The sequence below is a fragment of the Arvicola amphibius genome, chromosome 1 (assembly GCF_903992535.2).
Source record: "Arvicola amphibius chromosome 1, mArvAmp1.2, whole genome shotgun sequence".
In the NCBI taxonomy this organism is placed as follows: domain Eukaryota; kingdom Metazoa; phylum Chordata; class Mammalia; order Rodentia; family Cricetidae; genus Arvicola; species Arvicola amphibius.
The window spans coordinates 167,735,144-167,755,619 of NC_052047.1; the positions used below are offsets into that span (position 1 = coordinate 167,735,144).

A 20,476-nucleotide genomic window follows, 5' to 3' on the forward strand; every position below is an offset into this window, starting at 1 on the left:
CTCGATCCACATTCTTGCACACCGCCCCCTGCTCCCCCCGCGCGCCCGGAGTCGCTGAGCAAGGCGAGTGACAGGAGCGTCCCGCCAACCCGCGCCGGGTCGGGCAGGGAGGAGCGGCGCGCGGGGCCAACTGCAGCGCGTCTTCCGGCGCCCGTGGAGGCGGCGAGGGTGGGACGCGGGGCGGAGCCCGAGTTTAGGAAGAGGAGGGGACGGCTGTCATCAATGAAGTCATATTCATAATCTAGTCCTCGCTCCCTCTGTTTCTGTACTCTGGGTGACTCAGAGAGGGAAGATTCAGCCAGCACACTGCTCGCGAGCAAGGTAAATATAACTTACAACTCCTTTCTCTTCTCTCCCCGGCTCCGGCCTCCCCGCTGCAGTCGCAGCCGAACCCCTCCGGCACCGCGCCGCCTTCGCCCCGGATTATGCATCCTTATCCTAATCATTATTTATTGTGCATGCTCGAAGACCAAAACAAACAGGCGGGCCAACCGCTACAACAACAAAAAAGCCCGCCTCTTCCTCGCGGGCCCCAGGTGCTCTAACGACAGCTCCCGGGCGGTGATAGAAGAAAGCAGAAAGTTTCAACCGAACCTTGCCATTCTAATAACAACAGTAATAATTACTATTTCAAGGGGGCAAGGGGAATAAATCCCAACAAGCCATAGCCTTGACCCCGGGCAGGCTGACAGCGATGAGCTGCCAACTCAGGGTTGCAACACACTCTCGGCCAGGTTGCACACCCCCCCCCCCCAAAAGCAGAGGTGGGGAGGGCTGATGGCAGGAGAAGGAAAGAGTCTGGGGGGAACCGGAGAGGGAAGCTGGAAGGAAACACGACAGTTCACCCCGAGCCATCCTCCCCATTAGAGTTGGAAGGAAACGAGAAAGGAGGGCGAAGAGCCCGGGCTGGCGGCAGGGCGCCAACCAACACGGCTGCTACTCGCCTCCCAGAGACTTGTTTAAAGGGCTCCGGCTGCGGGGACGCGAGCAGACCTTGGAGGCAGCACTAGTCCTGGCTGGCTCACCGAGCAGGCGGCGGCCACTACGGTGGAGTCAGTGCTTGCGAGCTCGGAGGTGTTGCCTTCACTCCTCGGGTCCCCTCGGGCAGGGGAGGGGGGGGGTGGGATGTTGACTGGTGACAGGCCTTCAGGCGAAGGGGCTGCCCCGGGGGCTGTGGCCTTGGCGCCGGCGGACCTCCCTGTCTGGTACCTGGAGGCAGCGCGGGCTGGGGTATGGAAGTTCAGGGTGTCCAACACAGGTCCCCTTGCGGGAGGGTGGAAGGAAGCCCCAAGGAAAGAGGTCCGAGGTGCCCGCAGGGCTCCGTTAGCCTGCCCTCCCCCGCCTCTCTGGGTTTGTTTTCTTTTGCTTGGTGTCTTTCCTTGGCTTGCGCCGCAGAAGCCGCGGCTGTGGGGCGTCTGGGATGGTCTAGGTGACAGGGGCGCACAGGGACCCGGGAGAGCCTCGGCGGCTAAGGGCTTGGGAGGCCATGATCCGGATAATCCTCTCTGCCTGACTGTCACAACAGGACCCGCGCGCACCCGGGTAGCGGCCGCGGCTTTCGCCCGGGAAGGGAAAGGGCTGCAACGGGGAGGGAATGGGGGGTGGAGAAGGAGGGAGGCGGGGAGAGCCGGTGGGAGCCTCCTCCCAGCGATGACACTCACCCCTTCCTTTTCGCTCCCTGCTTTCGAGTTTGCTTTATTCCCATCCCAACCTAGTTCACCCCTTCCGCTATCTCCCCCTGAAGCCGGGTCGCCTCCCCTCCCGTTGGCATTGCAAAACGGCCACGCCATCTGCAAAGGTGTCGCGATGCACTTCCCCAAATCACCGGTCCAGCTTGCCAGCCCCTGGGCGCCCTCCAGCCACCAAGCGCACACCATCACGGTGCCCCCCGGTGCCCCGCACCAGGCCGCGCGGCCTGGACTCAGTGACACCGCGCCGGGCGGGTCGCAGCGGTGCGGACTCCAGGAGACCCCCGCGCTCCGGTCCGGGCGCTCGCGCCGGTTTCCGGTACCCGCGGGAGATCGCCGGGTGCGGGTGTCTGCGTTCGCCCCCGCCGCCTGGATTACATTATTATTTTTATCCGGATGGTGTTCGCTGCGGATGGTGGTGAGCACGGGGCTGGTGGGGCTGCCTGGGGGATGGGGGTGGAGGGAAGTTGGACACCAATCAACCCGGAAAAAAAAAAGTTTGGCAGGGCCACAAGTCGGGTGGAGGGGCAGGAGGGGGCGGCGGGCTGGCGCGAGTGTGCAGTGCGCTAGGGACCAGTGCGTGGCGAGCTGCGCGGGCTGCTCCTCCCGCCCGAGCCCTCCCGGGAGCCGGACGCAGACCCGCCGGGGTCTGGCGGCGAGAGGGCGGGAGGCAGTGGCGGTGCGTGCGGCGGCGGCGGCGAGGGCGAGTGCGTGGCGCGCGCGAGCGGTGGAGAATCAGGAAGTCACCGCGGCGAAGCGCACAGACATGTTTGATCGCCGTGACATGACGCGCGCGAGGGAGGAAAAGGAGGCGGCGGGGGCAGGGCCGCGGGCGCCGGCCTAAGCAGTGGTGTGCACCCCGCTCCCTCGCCGCCCCGGGCGCTGCCAGCCTGAGCCCGGGGCTATTCCAACTCGCCCAGGTAAGGAGCCTGCTCCTCCCGCCGCCGCCACTGCCCGCCGAGCTTTCTAGGTCTTTCTCTGCGGGGCCCCCTCCGGTCTCTGGCTCGCCTTCCTTGCAAAGTCAGGCAGGCAATCGATCGCAGGGAAAACTTTCCAGCGGGAGGCACCGCGCGGGGAAGGAGGCCTCGCGGGTGGCTGCTGTTGTGTCTGTCCTTTCGGCTCCAGGTCCGGAGAGTCTCTGCGGCTGTTGCACGTTCAAACTTCGGGCCTTAACGTCCCTCCAACTCTCCAAGGATTTACTCCGTTAAGAAAAACATCCCAAGCGGTCCACTCTCTCTCGCTGGGCATTGGGGTGTTTCAAGCGAAGGAGGAAGGTGTAGGAGGGGAGAGAGCGGGGGTGTAATGCAGAATCATTCCTCATTCAGTGTCTGCACCGGGTGTTATGTAATTTTAGTAGCACATGGGTGCGAAACCCACACTGGGCTTCTCTCTTTTGTTTATATAACTTTTGGGGAGTTTTGCCAGGCTGTGTCCTTTTTTCCCCTCCTCTCCGGTGCGGTGGAGGGAGGTGGTGCTTTTGAAAAAGCGGAGTGACCGAGTTAGCAACGTTTTGTAGAGGTGTCATCATTGTGTCCTTTCCAGTCATCACGTTGGCACGTATTCCTTTGTATGCATAACAATGGAGCATAAGGAAGATGTTAAGGACACAGGTTTGTTTATTGCGCGGTGTGGTAATGTTTAAGGTTTCGGTTAATTTTCAAACTTCTTTTCACTTTGTTGTATGCCTTGCTTTGTGGAGATAAATAAGTTGGTTTGAGAGTTGCTCGGGGTTGGATAGCACAGAATTCCTGTTCAAACCACCCAGGACTTAGAAAACAGTGAGAACTCTTCTAATTAATATAAAAGCCACGTTTGGTGTTATGTGTGCAGATACTTACAAATGCACGTTCCAGCGTCTTCAGCAACATTTTCCTCCCGTTCGTGAGGCCGTACTTGAAGTTGCTGCTCACTAGGGACTTGTCTGGCCTCCCAGGCTACTCCAAGCCCAAACTGGTGAAGGGTTAGGAGGTGTGGCTGGGTTGATTCTTAGGTGGCGTTATTATGCAAATAGGGACACACTTTGTCTTTTCAGAATCTAATTGCCCTTTTATTCCTCTAGGCTTCTGACTTGCTTTTAAAATACTGCCTTTGGATAGTAGAGGAGGTGGGGGGGGCCAATAAAGGGGTGGGGGACTTGGGACCAAGGACAAGATAGGGTAATTTGGTTAAGGTACAACTATAAGCACTAGAATGCCATAATGAAACCCATTATTTTGTACAGTTAATAGACACTGAGAAAAAAATTTAAAAAAAAATCAAGTGAATGTAAAAAAACAAGAGGGCTGCAAAATGCTCCCTTCCACCTCAAATGTGAACTATGTAGAGCGATCTAGAGACATCTTTAATTGTTTATCGGGTGGTTATTACCGTAGGTTGAGGGGTAACTAGGGTACATCTAGTTTTTGTTTGGGCCTTTGAAAAATGTTGCCATTTTGGTAGAGAATGTTTTTAAATGAGTTAGGATTTGGGGTGTCAGAACCTTTGGCAGGGAGGGAATGACCCCCTCGTGCTGCCTTTCTCCCAGGCCTTGTATCACTCCGAGCCCAGCTTTGACTCTGGCTGCACTGTGGTGTCTCACTGCAAACATTCACCACCGAGCCTGTTCAAAGCAGTCTTAGATCTTTCCTTTTGTTCTTTTGTAAAGAGGGTTTTTTTTTTTTTTTTCCCCCCAGCATTTCTCATCAAGTTTCTTGAAAAGTGTTCTGGCCAACACCTGAGGCTTAGAATTGGCCGCAATAAAAGCGTTCTTCTTGTATGGTTGGGGCTTGAATTCTCTCTTGTAAGTATTCCTGACACAGTATACCTAGAAAGTAACCCCTCTGCAGGTAATTATTTAAAGTTCTATTTCTTTGATTAAGTTTAAAATAAACCATTCTGCAGGCAGGGTGTGTTGGGGGTGGGGGAGTAGAAGCACAACTTTCTCTTCTAGAAGGCAGCTGTGCTGCTCTATAATACTGTAATATTTTGACGTCTCATTTTAAAGGTTCATTGTGTTTTGGAGGAGGACCGTAAACAGAGAAGTTTCATAAATTATGAAAGTGGCGCTGTCCTCCAGCGTTCCCAGTTTTCTCTCTCCCTTAGAAGTCTTCCTTTGTAAACAAGGCCTTTGTCAAGCCCTCCTAGGTCAGCAGCTTTGTGCTACTCTAGAGATACAATAAATCACTATTTATGACATTTTGACATGCTGCCACGAGGACTGACTTATCTCAGGCACCACACTGAGGATCGTTTCCCTGTCTCAGCACTGGGAAGGAGTGCTAGCCAGCCTGGACCACCAGAAGTTTTGATTCATACCAGTTTTTATACTTAAGATGCTGTAGGAAGTGGACAGTGTGTGTCCCTTTGCACGAGTGGCCTCAGAAAACTGTGGGTCACAGTTCCCTCCTGTGGTAATTCTAATGAACAAATGAGGAAAATGCCCCTCATGAAAAGTTACATTTAGAGGTTACTTTTGATTTTTTTCCTGTCATCTTTGAGGAAAAAAAGTGTGTGTGGAACTTTTAATATCTAGCCAGTTAATAAGATTATGAGTATAATTGGGTATAGTATATAGTAATTGGATATAGAAAATACAGATGCTGGTAATTTATTTGATAGGATGTTTAGGAAGTTGTAGGTGTTGTGTGTTATTTTTCTGTACAGAAAGTTGTGACTGTGTTTACCAGAGAACTTAGGAGTCTAACACTACACCCTATCAGAGTTTATGAAAGAGCATGTTTATTCGCCTTATCGTATATTTATTATGAAAGGGCATATTTATCACCAAGTCAAATGGGAGCTTGCACCCAGGGTTTGAAAGACTTTATGTCTCTGTTACTGTTTTCTCAGAATTTTATCATTTGTCCACGTTAACTTAGCACCTTTCCTTGAAAGTGTTCGGGGATGGATATATATATATATATATATATATATATATATATATATATATCACTTTCAAGTACTTAAGTTTTCTAAGTAGAGTTTAAGTGCTTGGATAATTGTACCTCGGCAAAACATAGAAGGGATCTGATGAAGTCTGGTAGCTAAATAGTGAGGTTTTTGAACATTGACCAGAAACCCCCTCATTAATTCTCTCACATGATCATCTAGAATGATGAATTGGATAGCGATATAGATTTTGATTATGTTTTTAATTTGCCAGTCTTCCTGCTCCAATAACCCAACTGCTGGAATTGCAGCTGTGCTCGCCACACCGTGCTAAGGATGGAACCCAGGGCTTTGTGGATGCCAGGCGAATACCCGCAAACAGCATCCCTAACCCACGGTTTATTTCAGGGGTTCTGGAAAACTTGGTTTGAATTGCGGTAGTTTACTGGTTCCATGAGACCGGTGGGACATTCTTACAGGTATATTCAGGCTATTATTCTGGGTGACTTAAAGCATCTAAGAATTCTGCATTTTTCTGGGGGTAAGCGCCAGTCTTATACAAGTATATGATCCACCTTTGTTCAAACACTACTGTATTTGAAACTCTTCAAAAAAAAAAAAGTTATTTAATCTAAGTATGGTCTGGGGCTTGTAACTGATTAATGGAATCACCAGAAGTTGAGACTGAGATAGAACAGAGTTTAAAGGCCATTAAGGTATGGTTGTCCCCCCCACCCCCCTTTTTAAAAAATGGGATTTGACATTTGGGAGTTAAAATTATGTAAGAGAGAGAGAGAGAAAAGGCTAACTGAGAAGAACTGTATGTAGGGTGTTGGTACCCAGGTTACCCGAAGGGATCCTCTGGGGATTTGCAACAGTTGTGTTTTTCTTGCTTGGGATGCTTGTTTCTCTGCCTGCTGGATGTGGTCAACTGCAGTTTCTGCCATCCCACTGGGAGATGAGCCATCCCTATGGAAATTGGATGTCTGGGAGGAAAGTCTCCCCTGCCTCCGGGCTTTTTAACAACTCGACACATAATAGCTTGGCAAATATTTGCTGCTATTCTGTGGTTTGCTGTTCTGTTCTGAAATGCCATTAAGCAAAGTCCAAAATTCTGTTAAAAAAAATTCAGTGGTCAGTATGAAGTGATGTGTTTTCCAGAAAGTACTCGAGCATCTAAACACAGGAGAAGCGAGTGACCTGCTGAGCCCTGTGACAGAGGGAGGCCAGGACCAGCTCTCTTGACTTCCTGGGACTGATTAAATCTTAGAGTCAGGGGTTAGTGTTGTGGAAGAGAAGAGCAGAAAAGGGGGTGGCGGATGCAGGTCATCTGGGATCAGAAGAAAAGCCTGAGGTCACGGAGACTAAGCTTGAACAAGCCTTGGGACCACTGTACCTGTTTGGACCGGTTTGCCTGGACCAAGAGGTCCCAGCGGGAGAGTTTTACAACATAAAGTTGAAGATTGTAAAGAGCCAAGATGTCTAGACTAGAGCATGAATATTCTGCCCACTATATGTTGGAGACTTGTCTCTCGGAATTGAATGTCTCTATATTATTTGTTTTACATGTGTATGTTTTGTCTGCATGTATGTCTGTGTACTGTGTGCATGCCTGGTACTCACAGAAGCCAGAAGTTGCCAACAGTCATGAGCCCACCCCGTGGTTGCTATGAATCAGTCCTTAGGAAGGGCAGCCAGTGCTGTTAACCTCAGGGCCATCTCTCTAGCCTCTCTCAGAAAGTTTGAACTATCCGGTAACTTGTATATTCAAGTTCACAGTGAGACTTGCAGATCTTCTAAGGATACTGTCAGTAATGAGCGTTTGTCTACCATGATCTCTCAAGGTATCTGCACACCTTATATTTTATTTAGTTCCTCTCAAAGCTAAACTTGTTGCTGGCTTTCCCGTGTGCATCTGCAGTAGGTAAGGAAGTTGAAACCCAGAGGTTCGGTGGACCTCTTGATTGATGACAGACTCATAAACAGCTGCTGTCAGTTGTTACTGCCGCAGATTCAAAGGGTTCATTGTTGGTTATGACTGCGTCCTTCAGGGAATGTTGGGCATATTAAAGATCAACTGGGCTAACGGTGTGCTTTAGTGGTAGAGAGATTGCCTAACATGTACAGGTTAGGTTCATTCCCTAGGTTCAATCCCTGGTGCCATCAGGCTGTGCATCATGCGTACAACCCAGGCTCACTCCACTTGTAAGCCTAAATGTTGAGTTTTGCTTCTAAGAAAAAGCGAGTCTGTCAACCAGTTTTTTAAGGCATGCATTTTATATTTAAAAAAATATGTTTAGTGTAAAGATGAAATTTTCTTAACAGAAAATGCAGTTCATTGTTGTCAGCATCCTAAGATGAGATCACTTTGGGGAAGAGCCTTTATATGTCTGGGATGGACGGGCATGTACACAATAGGCACAAGTGGTTGGTTGTGCTTCGGGATACTCACTTTGAAGCTAGCTTTTGGTGGTTTGATTTGCTGGCTTCTTTTATGGCCAAGGGCCTAGTAGTGTGTGCTAAACTTTGAGTGAGTTAACCTTTGCTTGTCCCTAATCCTTGAGCCTCAGATTAGAGAGGGGTACTGTTTCTGTATTGAAGGGGCCTCTTATGTTTTGGATTTTCTTATTAACATCCCTTTCCATGTGTGGGAGTGACGCTGGTCCTCGCTAGCATGGTATAGAGGGCATCACAGGTGGAAGACTAGTGTATGGTGGGAACTCAGGTATCTGTGGAGATAAGGTGAAGCCAGGATCCAGCCCAGGTAGTGCTGGAGCACCGCAGGGCTGGGGAGGGGGTAGTGGCAGCGGGGTGTGTGTGTGTGTGTGTGTGTGTGTGTGTGTGTGTGCGCACGCGCGCGCGCGCGCGCGCACTAGTTAATGAAGCTCAGTTTGTTGTTATCTGCCCTGTGCACCGAGCTTCCTCCCAGCTTTGCCAGGTCTGATTCTGGTCAAGGACGGGTCCCAAGGCAGTTTATTTAAAGGCAGGGCAGCAGCTCAGGCATGTCCTAAATTTGTTTCCCCGTTGAAAGAAAGTTCACAGAAGCCCAGTGAACGGAAAAGTTCTCATCCAAGTGCTTCTTAAAACATATATGACTTTGAAATGAATGGCAAGCCAACATGAATAACCATGAGAATGTGTTTTCAATGCTTCCCCAGGGTTTGGGTGGAGCAACTTACTTTAGCTTTAGACACAGTACGATTTTTATCACCGTCACAAATTATACTGGAAACTGTTTACAGTTACACTTCGCAGGCCAAGCAGCAGCATGGCCTGCATGATGTTTAACCACGAGGCGGACAATCTTGGCTTCTGAACAAGAGGCTCCTGGTAGAGTTAGTCCTCTATCCTCACTGCTGTCCTTGTCCTCCATACTGCCCACCTACCAACGCTAATGGGCTTGCTCTGTCCAGTTCTAGGCAAGTTGCTACCTCTTGTGAAGGAGTTCAGTTCCGCTAGAGAGAAGGATATGTAGATAAAAGCCAAGCCACCCTTCTGATCAGAGACTTCTGACTCAGCAGACAGACACAAAAGGACCCTTATCTTGACTTATCTCCCAAGCCTTATCACTCTCCCGTGACTGCCTGAACGCTGGCAAAGGCTGAGTTATTCTTAGGCCTTGGCCTGAGTTCTTATTTATGATGGTCCACCTTTAGCCTGGCCCTCAAGTCTTCCTGTAAAGCCAGAGCTGTGCGAAGATTGGCTGGAGTCCTGGGCTGTCTCCAGGCTTCCTTAGGAGCTCTGGTGAAGGGCACTTTAGGAGGTATTGACCGAGTTGGTGCACACTCCACAGCTCTGCTTGTTTCTAGAAAGTTTTATTTTTTGTTTTCATGTCTCCAGCAACCCTCCCCCGAGTCTTTTCCTCCTCTTTGAGTTGTCATCCCTCCTCCCACCCTATTGCCTTGGTGACAGTTAGCTGCACCCATACTAGTTCTGGATGATCTTCCATCTTTTTCTCTTGTTGCCATTTATGTATAAATTTCCTGTTAGGGGTGTGTGTGTGTGTGTGTGTGTGTGTGTGTGTGTGTGTCTGTCTGTCTGTCACTATTATTCTCCTTAACTCCACTCTGCCTGAGACATTCAGTAGAATTGAGAATAAATATAAAAAATGGATCTTTTGGTGTTGGGTTAAGCGTCAAAACGCTTTCGGGTAATGGTGTTTTCACCTCAGAATCTCTTTAGGGTTTGGCTTCTCTTTTACTCCATCCCGTGATAAATAAAAATATTGTCCCAGCCAAATCCTAGCCCTTGCAAAACACCTGTGGCATTGTTTCTATCTTTGTTCTTTGTCTCCCATTTTCTACCCCTGGCTGGCCCAGCAGTGGAACACATTACAGAGGTGCCGGGCTCAAGCTCAGGCATGCTGCCCCTGAATCAGTGTGGTCAAGACTGGAGACTGGCCAGCTTTTTCTGGTTGTGTCCTTAGGGATCTCAGTCCCGTTCTTTGGTCTCAAGTTGGCCTGACAGTCCCACTGCTTATGTTTTACGTTTTTTTAAATATGTATAAATCCATGACTGCATTCTGCTTATTATTTTCATCTGGATTCTCTGATATGTTGTAAAACACAACAGTAAAGAGAAGGTGGAGCTGATGGTGGTGGTGGTGGTGGGCACAGGAGCTCCGGAGGTGCAACCTTGCACGACCCCCTGGGGTTTGGACATGACTGGGGAGGGAATGAAGAGAGGAGAAGCACACATAAAGGTAGTATAAGCAGGAGTGGAGTGGGCTGGGCCCTCTTCAGGAGAAACTGCAGCAGCCGGGACAGTCAGCATGTTTGGTATAGAGAATTGAATGGAGAGGCAGGGCTATTGAATACTGTTGGAGAATAAGATGGGGTTATCGCATACAGATAGACATGGAACAGGGTTTATGGTATACAGTGGGATCAAGGAGACCAGTTTAGTCCATCTCAGTAGGAGCAGTCTCCGAAGGGAAGCAGTCTTGAGGCTGGAAACATCTGGGATCGGGGAGAGAAAGCTATGGTGAACATTTTCTGCACACTGTCAGTATTTGCACCAGGCCCCCCCGAGAAAGGCTCTGACATCCCTCTGAGCCCCAGACATGGTACTTGACCTGTCTCATGTGAACAACACATGTTCACTCAGGAATCCAGTCACCTACGACTTTCTCCACTCCCTTAACTCTTCAGGAACGTAGAGAGCTCAGCTAGCCTTGATTGGGTGGTGTTGGGGGCTAGCCTCGGCAAAAATACCTTTCTCCAGAGTGGAGGTGTGAGGATTTAGAAATAGAGTAAAGAATACAAAGACACGAATGAAAATAATAAAACGCAGAAACACGTAGGATAGTATTGGGAGGGAATTTCTCAGTGAGTGCTGAAAATTCCCGTGTTTAATTTCCAGCTGGTTAATAGACCCCTGACCCCAAAAGGCTGGAGTAAGACAAAAGGCTGCGTTAACATACAAATTGAACTTAATGGGCTACATTCATCCCAGGGACTTAGACCAAACACTCCCTAGGCAAACCACTCCCTGGGTGCAATCCCAAGTGAATGGAAATCACTTGGGACTTTTGGGAATTTATTTGGATCCTTAGATTTTTGTTTTAGGTAGGAACCTACTACTCCACTATTGGGTGGGGGGGGGGTTGGAACTAGCCACACCTGTTGACAATAGCCTTGAGCGTGCAGAACTCTTGGTAGAGCAGAGCTTGAGAGAGAGTACAACTAGGTGGGATCTTTGAGTTAGAAGCGCAATAACCTTGAATGAACTAAAATCAAGTCCCAAACTCTCTGACCTTTGGCCTCTTCGGGCCCCCACAGGGTGGTGATGGACTTGTGCTGGTAGGTACCCTGTTTGGTTGGTGCACTGAGAGTCAGAGGATGGTGTTCAATGAGAAATTCTTCTCCTGCGGCCCACGTGACTTTGGACCAGCCAGCGCTTTCCTAACTCCACCTTTTCCATGGGAGCCTGACCCACTGTCCCCTTCACTCAAGGGACTGGAATGAGTAGGAAGCGCTTGAGGTGTGTTTAACTCCCACCACCCACATGCAGGTCCTTGGAATTTCCTGGATTGCAATTAGATTGGAGCCTTACGTTTTGTCTGGGTTGTCATAGTTGGGGTGGTGACCCTTAAAATTCCGTGGATTTAAACTCCTTTTACTATGCAGATGGAGGTGCCCAGCCTTTTTCAACGTGAGAGGGGGAAGGGCGAGGGAGTCTGGGGCTGATGGCTGTGGGGTTTGGAGTTGTGGGAAGTGCAGACATGGCCTTTTGCTTTGAAAAGCACGCCCTCCCCAGTTGTAAAGGCAAGAAAGCTTGAATGAGGAAGACAGGGTGTACTGCTGAAGAATTCTTGCCAAGAACACAGTGGCCTGGCCCTCAGGGAGTCCTAGTCTGAGGCAGAGGGTTACACGGGAGGGAGGGGAGGGGGCTGCGTTTGCCTGCGTCTGGGCGGCAGCTGTGCTCTCTCTCCCCCAGGCATTTTTCCTTCAAGGTTTTCGCCCTTGTGGAATAGGTTGTTCCCTTCCGAGACAAGGCACAGCTCTGTCCCCCAACAGGAAATGATAATAGATTATCAGTCCCCTAACTTGGTCAAACTGTCTCCCAGACTGAGCCCTGCTCCTCTCCCACAGTATTTCTGTGACCACCCTGTCATGACCACCCCGTCATCTCCATCGTTGGGTGCTTTGAAGAAGGATGAAAGGGGCAAGGATTTGAGTGGACATGATGGACACAAGGAAAGTTGAGTCGACCAGCCTAGAGCTGAAGTCTTGAAGTCTTGCTGACTCAGTGATAACATGCCCCCTGCCTTGAGATTTGTACCTTTGTAGTTTGTAGCCCTGCCTGTCTTTATAATAGGAGATTGTGCATTTGAGCTCACTAATAAAGTTGCCAGCAGAAATGTAGACGGAGAATAAGCCTAGGGCTAGTGGCCTCAGCTCTGTGAGGTTGTCGTCCTATATGTGCTTGAGTGATGGACAGTCCTGGTTTTGACATAGAAGCCCATTCAGGAGCTCTATCAAGCACGGGGTCAGACGGCGACTTTGAGTTCATCTGGATGATGGTAGACACCCAGTCATAGATAGATGGGGGTGTCATTTGAGATATTCCCCTCCTAAGCTGTGAGAGAGCCAAGGGACCCCAGGGGAAAGTACCTTTCCAGCCCTCCAGGGTAGTAGACTTGACACAGAACTCAGATCTCTGGGTTCCTAGTTGAGGTGGAGGTCAGCCATCATCACCTTCCAGTTCTGAGAGTCTAATCTTTACCATTCTCTAGTCACATGACCCAGGGTTAAACTATGCTGCTTCTCTTAGACCTATACACTCATTATATCCATGAGTCAACGGAATCTCTTATTATGGGGTTTCCATGTAACATATTCCTGTATTAGTATTCCACTTATGTGCTCCAAAGCTTCCCTCTTCCCTCCAAAGATATTTTTTCCTCATAAGAAGTTTAGTTTCCTTAAAAAAAAAAAAGAGGAATATTTATTTGGAGTTGTATGTGTTTTACAACATCTCAGAGAATCCAGATGAAAATAATAAGCAGATTGCAGTCATGGATTTATACATATTAAAAAATGTAAAACGTAAGCAGTGGGGACTGTCAGGCTAACTTGAGTGTTTGTGTCTTCGTTGTTCAAACTTGTGCTATATTACCAAAATACCTATTGAAGCCGATTTCACAACAAACCATAACAGGAACTAAGTAATTTCCTTTAATTCACTAAAAAATGAAGGGGTGTATCAGTTTGTTGATGTTCACGGCCGAATGTTCTAACTTGTAGTGCCTGCGAACTGACGTCAGCTCCCTAAGTTTAAAAAGCTGACCGAGCATGTGTGTGTTTGTGTGCGAGGTAGGTGGAAGGCAAACACAAAAGTTACTTCCACCTGCTTTGTTAATCATAAAAAAAAAAAAAAAATGACGTTTGGTTCGTAGGGCATTTAAGGTTATAATTCACCCCAGACCCTGTTTGAGGAAGCATTTGTATTGAGTTTTCATTTTAACCTCAGTGTGTTCGCCAGAGTGGCCTATATTTCCACCTACCTTTTAAAAATGTCTTTATGTATACTGTATACACCCTGGACACTGGCTGCTCTTTAGTTCTTATCCACAAGATTAATTCAATCAACTTGCCTTTGAAATTTTGTCAGCTGTTTATTCACCGAGGTTTTGTTTGTGTTTGTTTTCTCACTCTGTAGCCCAGGCTGGCCTAGGTGTCTCAATGATCCGTCCTCAACATCCCAAGTGCTGCTCTTGCCGGTGTGAAGTGCCAGGCCCAACTATTATCAGGTGTTTTCTGAGCCCGGAGCACTTGTAGATTGAAGGTGCAGGGGACACAGGAGGGAAGAGCAGGGTTCTGCTTTTGTGGGTCTTGCTGTATAGAGGTTCAGTAATCGAACAGGAATTGAGCTGATGAGGGTTTTTGACCTCCCACTTCAGTCTAATTTCAACGCTGCCATTGCATGGTAGGTATTCGAGTCACTTGGGGGGTGGGGCAGCACCATTCTGTGTTTTGTGAGGTTGACAGCAAAAGTATTTTCCCTGTGTCCATGTGGGCCAGTGGGACAGCTCCTGAACGTGGGACAGGTATTACTGTAGTGGCATTCAGCTGTGTTGCTAGGACTGTCGATCTCTATGGGAATTTGGAAGACATCTTATTTACTCATTTTGACTTGTTAATTATCATAGGTGCCATGATTCCGTCAGTCATTTCCTAGTGGGGGAATGCCGGGAAGGCTTGGAGGCTGGGTGACAGAGTAGCACACAGTTAAGTCTGGAGAAACATAATGTCCCTTCCTAAATACAGACAGCTACCCTCTGGCACCCTGACCAGAGGCCTAGCACAAATCATGAACCATAACAGTCCAAGTGGTTTTGGTTCTGTTACTTGTCTGGGAGGAGGCTGAGTTGTCTTTGTTCGTTTTGATGACTTCTGGTCCAGGAGATGTGGCTGGTGGACAAGGCATGCAGACTGTGGTACTTTTGGACTTTTTTGTTTTTGTTTTTGCATGTGCTATCTCATCTGACTCCAGGAAGTATCGACAACTTACCTAGTAATTGCGTCGCAGTGGATTTGAACCCATACTAGTATGATCCCCATAGCTTGCTTGCTTCTTTCCTTCCTACCTTTCTTTATTTCAAGACAGGGTCTCTCTGTGTAGTCCTGACTGTCCTGGAACTTGCTCTGTAGACTAGGCTTGGCTTTAAACTCACAGAGACCAACCTGCTTCTGCCTCCCAAGTGCTGGGTTTAAGGTGTGTGCCACCACCTCCCGGCTATCTTTCTTCTTTTTCTATAATGTGACTTTTCTTTTTATTATCAATTGGTAGACTTGTATCTCCCCCCACCCCTTAGTCACCTAGAATTCCCACCCCCTTAGTCATCTAGAATTCTTTGTGAAGTTTTTATTGCCTTGTTGACTTATGAAAATGAGTCTTGGAGGGGTACTTATTTGTAAAGGATTTTCTATTCCAGTGGTTTGGGGAGTGGGGGTGGGGGAGTGGGGATGGGGGCAGGCAGGGTTTAGTGACTTCTAAGTTGTCTAAGCCCGTCTATAATGAAGAGTGTGTTGTGTTTAGTCATACATTCAGACTTGTTTAGATCCTGCTTATGTGTTAAATTCCAGTTGCTCCAGCCAGTCTCTCTGTATCCTGGATGATTTATGTTTCTGGGGAATCACTTAGAGCATGTGTTTTTTAAAACAAGTGGTCTTCATAAAGACTGGGGCCCAGGGATATATATCACACTCATTCAAACATCTGGAGGAGACAGGGTAGTTCTGTTTGATGTTAGTTATAGAAATGGCACCATCAAATTCTAACAACTGTTTTATTTGGATCTGAACATCATGTTTAAAACATCCCTCTCTTTTCTTTCCTTTTCCCCTTCTCACCAGCTTAGTGTCACTCTGCTGACTGGCAGAGCCAGGAGAAGTAGATGTCCACACCTACAGACCCAGCTGCGATGCCCCACCCTGGGCCCTCCCCAGGGCCCGGACCCTCTCCTGGACCAATTCTGGGGCCTAGTCCAGGACCAGGACCATCCCCAGGTTCTGTCCACAGCATGATGGGGCCCAGTCCTGGACCCCCCAGCGTCTCACATCCTATGTCAACAATGGGCTCCACAGACTTCCCACAGGAAGGCATGCATCAGATGCATAAGGTAAGATTTTGGGCATTCCTTCCCACTTGACCTGTCTTCCCAGGCCTGGCTGGGTACTGTCCTGTCCTGATTACTCTCCTGCTTTTTCCTGTTGTTAACATGAGGATCTAGTTAGAAATCTGTGTTAGTTTGCAACCAGGCGGTGGTGGTGCACACCTTTAATCCCAGCACTAGGGAGGCAGAGGCAGGGGGATCTCTGTGAGTTCAAGGCCAGCCTGGTCTACAAGATCTAGTTCCAGGACAGGCTCCAAAGCTACAGAGAAACTGTGTCTTGAAAAACAAAAACAAACAAACAAACAAAAAAATCTGTGTTAATTTGCCTGTTATTAAAAACATTCCTGTAATCCCAGTTCTTGTCAGATTGAAGCAAGAGGATCATGCATTTGAGGCCAACCTGGACTATGTAAGGAGATTCTGTCTCAAGAAAAACAAAAACAAAAAACCAAGCATCTCCAAAACTAATGTAAAACACACTTCCATTGCTGTACTTTCGCTGTTATAGATGGCCCAGTAACAAAGATGTCTTTTTAAAATACAAAGGTCTACGGTATGATGTGAGCAGTTTTGAGGATTAGTGGGTTAAAGGTATTTTGTCTTGGTGATTAAGTACATTAGTAAATAAAACTCCCCCCTCCATCTCTCATATAATTTTATCATCTGTAAATCAACATATTGAAATTTTCTTCTTCCCTAAAAATATTGAAATTTATTAGATAAAACTAGATCTTTAAGAGTGGCAGGTCAAAGTCATTTTCTAAAGATATTGCAGGGCCTGGAGAGATGGATCAGCAGTTAAGATTACTTCCTGTTCTTGCGGGACTGACATTGGGCCGCTAACCCCCACCTGTAACTGCAGCTGCAGTGATCTGACTTCCTTTCCTAGACTCCTCAGGCATCCCGACCGTGGCACACAAACAATAAATAAATAGATAAAATCTTTAAGTGTTTTTCAAAAGACTTTACTAAAATTGAATAGTTTCTAGGGAATTCTTCCCATTTTGGTTTATTGAGATAGGTAGATAGCTCAGGTTGGTCCCAGAGTCTCTACAGTCCTGCTCAATCTCCATGGTGGTGAGTGAGCTGCCATGGGGAATCTTGGGAAATCTCTGTCTCTGTGAAGCGGCCTCACTCTGGATCTGCTTGTTCATTTCTAGAATAGTTTCTAGCGATCCCGTCCTTATGAGATATTTGTGGTGAGGATGATCACATAGGTACTGTTTGGCCTTGAGCCCTTATAGGAAATGCCAAAGATAGCCTCTTTGAGTAAGAAAGTTCCTCTTTGAGTGTTTCTTTGAAGGTTAGCCAATCAAAGAAAACCAATAAGGGCATCATGTGTTCTTGAAAGTCTTGCTTCGTGAGGCAAGTGTGGCTTTGCACTCCTGAGGATGATGTCACATGCGGGGCTGCCCCTGTCCATGCAGCAGGGACGCCCACATCTGGAGAAAGAGGCAATGGCATGTAAGAGATTTCTCCTGAGGAACTGGCCTCTGGAGAAGTCCCACAGTTTGTAGTCAGCAGGCTGGAGACCCAGAGGAGCCAGTGGGAATGTGAAGGGCCAATCCTGTAAGCTCAGGTGGAAGGTCAGGAGACCCACTCCCACAGACCTGCTCCTGACCTGTGCCTTTTCTTGTCTTCAGCCTCTGCACAAATTTGGGATGATGCCCACTGCATAGGCCAGGGTACTCTGCTTTCTTCAGTTTCTATTCAAATGCTACCCTTATCTGGAAACCCCTCGCAGACACACACAGATATAAACCTCACCAAGTATTCAGATACCAGTGGTCAAGGTTTCACGGAAAGTTAGCCGTCACAGTAGACAAGTGCTAGGAGACACTCATTTGAAACAAAAACATCTTCAGGGGAAGGGGTGGGTCTTACCTCACTCTGTAGGACTTCAGGTCGTTTTCAAGGTAGGGCATTAGAACCCCAAAGGGAAGGTCTAGTTAAAAAAGTCACTTGATGATTTCCAAATACCGTGATTTCCAAATATTTGCTTATCGTGAAAAGTGGAGTGGTACCAAGAAAAATGAGTGAGTGAGTTACCCAAGGAAACAGCTGTACACGCATTCCACACCTTCCTTTTTTCCATATTTGGCAACAGGACAGGCTCAGCACAGGTATGCATAGGCAGCTGTGGGCTTTTTTCTAATCACAGACCCGTGCTGTCTCTATTGATAGCCCTGAAACATCCATCTTCTGTAGCATCCTCAAGTTTGCATGCTCCCTCTTTTTTTTTTTTTTTTTTTTTTTTTGGTTTTTTTGTTTGTGATAGAGTCTCATGTATCTAACGGTGGCCTTGACATCACTTTGTAACCCAGAATGGCCTTGGACTCCTCCTTTCACCTCTGGACTGCTGGGATTACAGGTCTGTGTCATCATGCCTGGTTGCCCTCCTTAAAAAAAAAAAAAATCTGTGTTTGACTTATGTCTACAGAACTAAAGCCTCTTATTTTCCATGACATACTATGGGGTGACATCTTGACGTCCTGAAGTCATTGAATCAGCTCCTGCTCTGTTAACTTTGGGATGTATTCTAGATCTGCTTTGCCCTCGTGGACTCTGTCCCTGTGTCCCAGAACCTTGGGATGACCTGAGGATAAAGGCCTCACCTTCCAAAGGAAAGAAAAAATGTGGAGGACATGTTTAGTTAACCTTTGTGATTGAAGCATTTAAAAATTAAATGTGTGGGTGAGGATTGGTCCTGCCCTGCTTTTCTATTGGGCAGTCTTATTGATTTTCATCTCTTCTGGCCCATGGCTTTTGTCCCGTGATCCGTTCTCTTATTTTCTACACTCCTGGGTACTCCCTTTTGTTTGGTGTTGGTCTTGCCTGTGAGCCCTGCAGATTTTACCACCCTGTTCCCTTCCTTGCAGCCCCTGAGAGAGCTCTCTGCCTGAGGACCTGGGTGAACCCGGGGAGCACACACCTGCGGGCCAGATGCCCTCACTTTCTTCTTTTTCAGGCGGCTGTGCTCCTTGTCTTCCTCCTCCATCTCCCTCTGAGCTTCAGCTTTTCGCTTTTCAACATCACTGAAAATAAGTAAACAAGTGGCCTAAATACATCTGCTGCATGGCTTTGATTTCCTCTCTATTATTACTACTTAACGGACTCAGTGACACTCTTTATACCAGATTCTTCCCATTTTTCTTCTGAGCATCCTCTTTATGATAAAATTTCCCTCTTTTCAAGTGCATGCTTTTGACTCTGCAGAAATTAACTTTCTTTTCTCCAAAACTGCAAACACTCATACTTTCTTGCTTGAAGTCATTTGGTTTTTATAAACTCTTGGAAATGTTCCTTCCAGGCTGTTTGGAAAATTGCTATTACAGTTGGGGGAAGAATAGACTTTTCCTTTTCCAAGCGCATGCTCCACTGCCTGATTCTGGATTGGATTAACATCAGTTCAGTCGCTATTTATTGTATGTCTATCACGCTGTGGGCCTCAGGTCCAATGTCCAGCCCCTGTGCTTGTTATTAATTTCCAGCCTGTGCCTTTAGCCTCTTCTTCTTCCCTCCCCCTGCAGCATATCTCCCCCTCACACCCCTGCTTTCACTCCTTCCTTTTTAGTACTCACCCCCCGTTGCTTCTCGGCCCTGTATGTTCTTCTCCTTCCCAACTGCCATGGAACCTTCTGGTTCAACTTTTTAACTTTCCTTAGTTCATTCATCCAGTGAAGAAAAATTACCAGGAAAATAGGTCACCTCAGACATTTCATGTAGCCTTAATTTGGACTCCAGAATAAGTTCAATACGTAACGGGTTTCACGCTTTATTTACAGAGGTATGAGGAGTAATATTTGTCTACCTTGTGAACGGTACTTTTTAATTGGCAAGGTTAAAACAGATTTCACATTGGCCAAAGAAAGAAACAGCTTTTAAAGCCTTGTTTTTTGACTTAGAGAGTTTTGTTGATCCTATTGGTATAATCTTTCTTACTATTATTTTTACTTATGAAGTATATAATATAGGACTGTAGAAGAGATAGTAGATGGCTGTGTCGTATCTTTAAAGACTGGAGGTATCTTTTGATGGTCTTGTTAGAAACACTCTTGCCTTATGGAGGTGTCTAATGGATGCCCTGTGCATGTTTCAGCCCATGGATGGAATACACGACAAGGGGATTGTGGATGATGTTCACTGTGGATCTATGAAGAGTACCAGCCTGCGCACACCACACCCAGGAATGGGCCCTCCACAGAGCCCAATGGATCAGCACAGCCAAGGTTTGTGTCCTCTGCACAGTGGAGTTTTGTCTTCATATCATACAATTTCAGTCTTTGCTGGTGGTAGTTTAATTACGGCTTTAACCTATGTGTCTAAAGATGGTTAAATCCAGTTAGCTTTCTTTCTCTGGAGCAATCTGCTACCCTCTTCACCCAACCTAAAAAAAATTAATCATCTGGGTAATTTTATTTTCAGAGTCCTAGTAATTTTACCAACCTAATGCATCCAAATATGCTATACGGAGCTTCATGTCATTTATCGAGAATCTTTATTATGATCTTGTAAGGTAAATGATGTCACTCCCAACTCATTGAGGGAGCTAAAGTTTAGGGAGTTTCCTTATTTCTCTGATTATACATAGCTGGTAATTGATAAAGGCCAAAAGGCAATCTAGGTCTCTCTGTCAGCAGCAGCATGTAAAGGTAAGATAAACTAACCCCTGTGTCCCTTGAGGTAACACTTACATACTGGGTCAAAGGTGAAGTTTTCTGTTAGCGAAACTACCTGCCATTCTTGTTTGGTGACTCTTTAGGTCTCCTAGGCTTGCTGTAGCAAATAACTGTTGCCCCAA

The 20,476-nt window shown here is 47.3% G+C and overlaps 1 protein-coding gene across 1 annotated transcript in view; it reads left to right on the forward strand.

The window, feature by feature from the left end:
* The first annotated feature begins 200 nt into the window (after positions 1–200).
* The window catches only part of Smarca2 (SWI/SNF related, matrix associated, actin dependent regulator of chromatin, subfamily a, member 2), a 170,261-nt gene continuing 149,985 nt past the window's right edge, over positions 201–20,476 (forward strand). The window contains 3 exon segments of the mRNA XM_038338305.1: positions 201–321; positions 15,416–15,681; positions 19,775–19,904. Of these exon segments, the coding sequence (XP_038194233.1) occupies positions 15,457–15,681; positions 19,775–19,904 (355 nt within the window). The 5' untranslated portion in view covers positions 201–321; positions 15,416–15,456.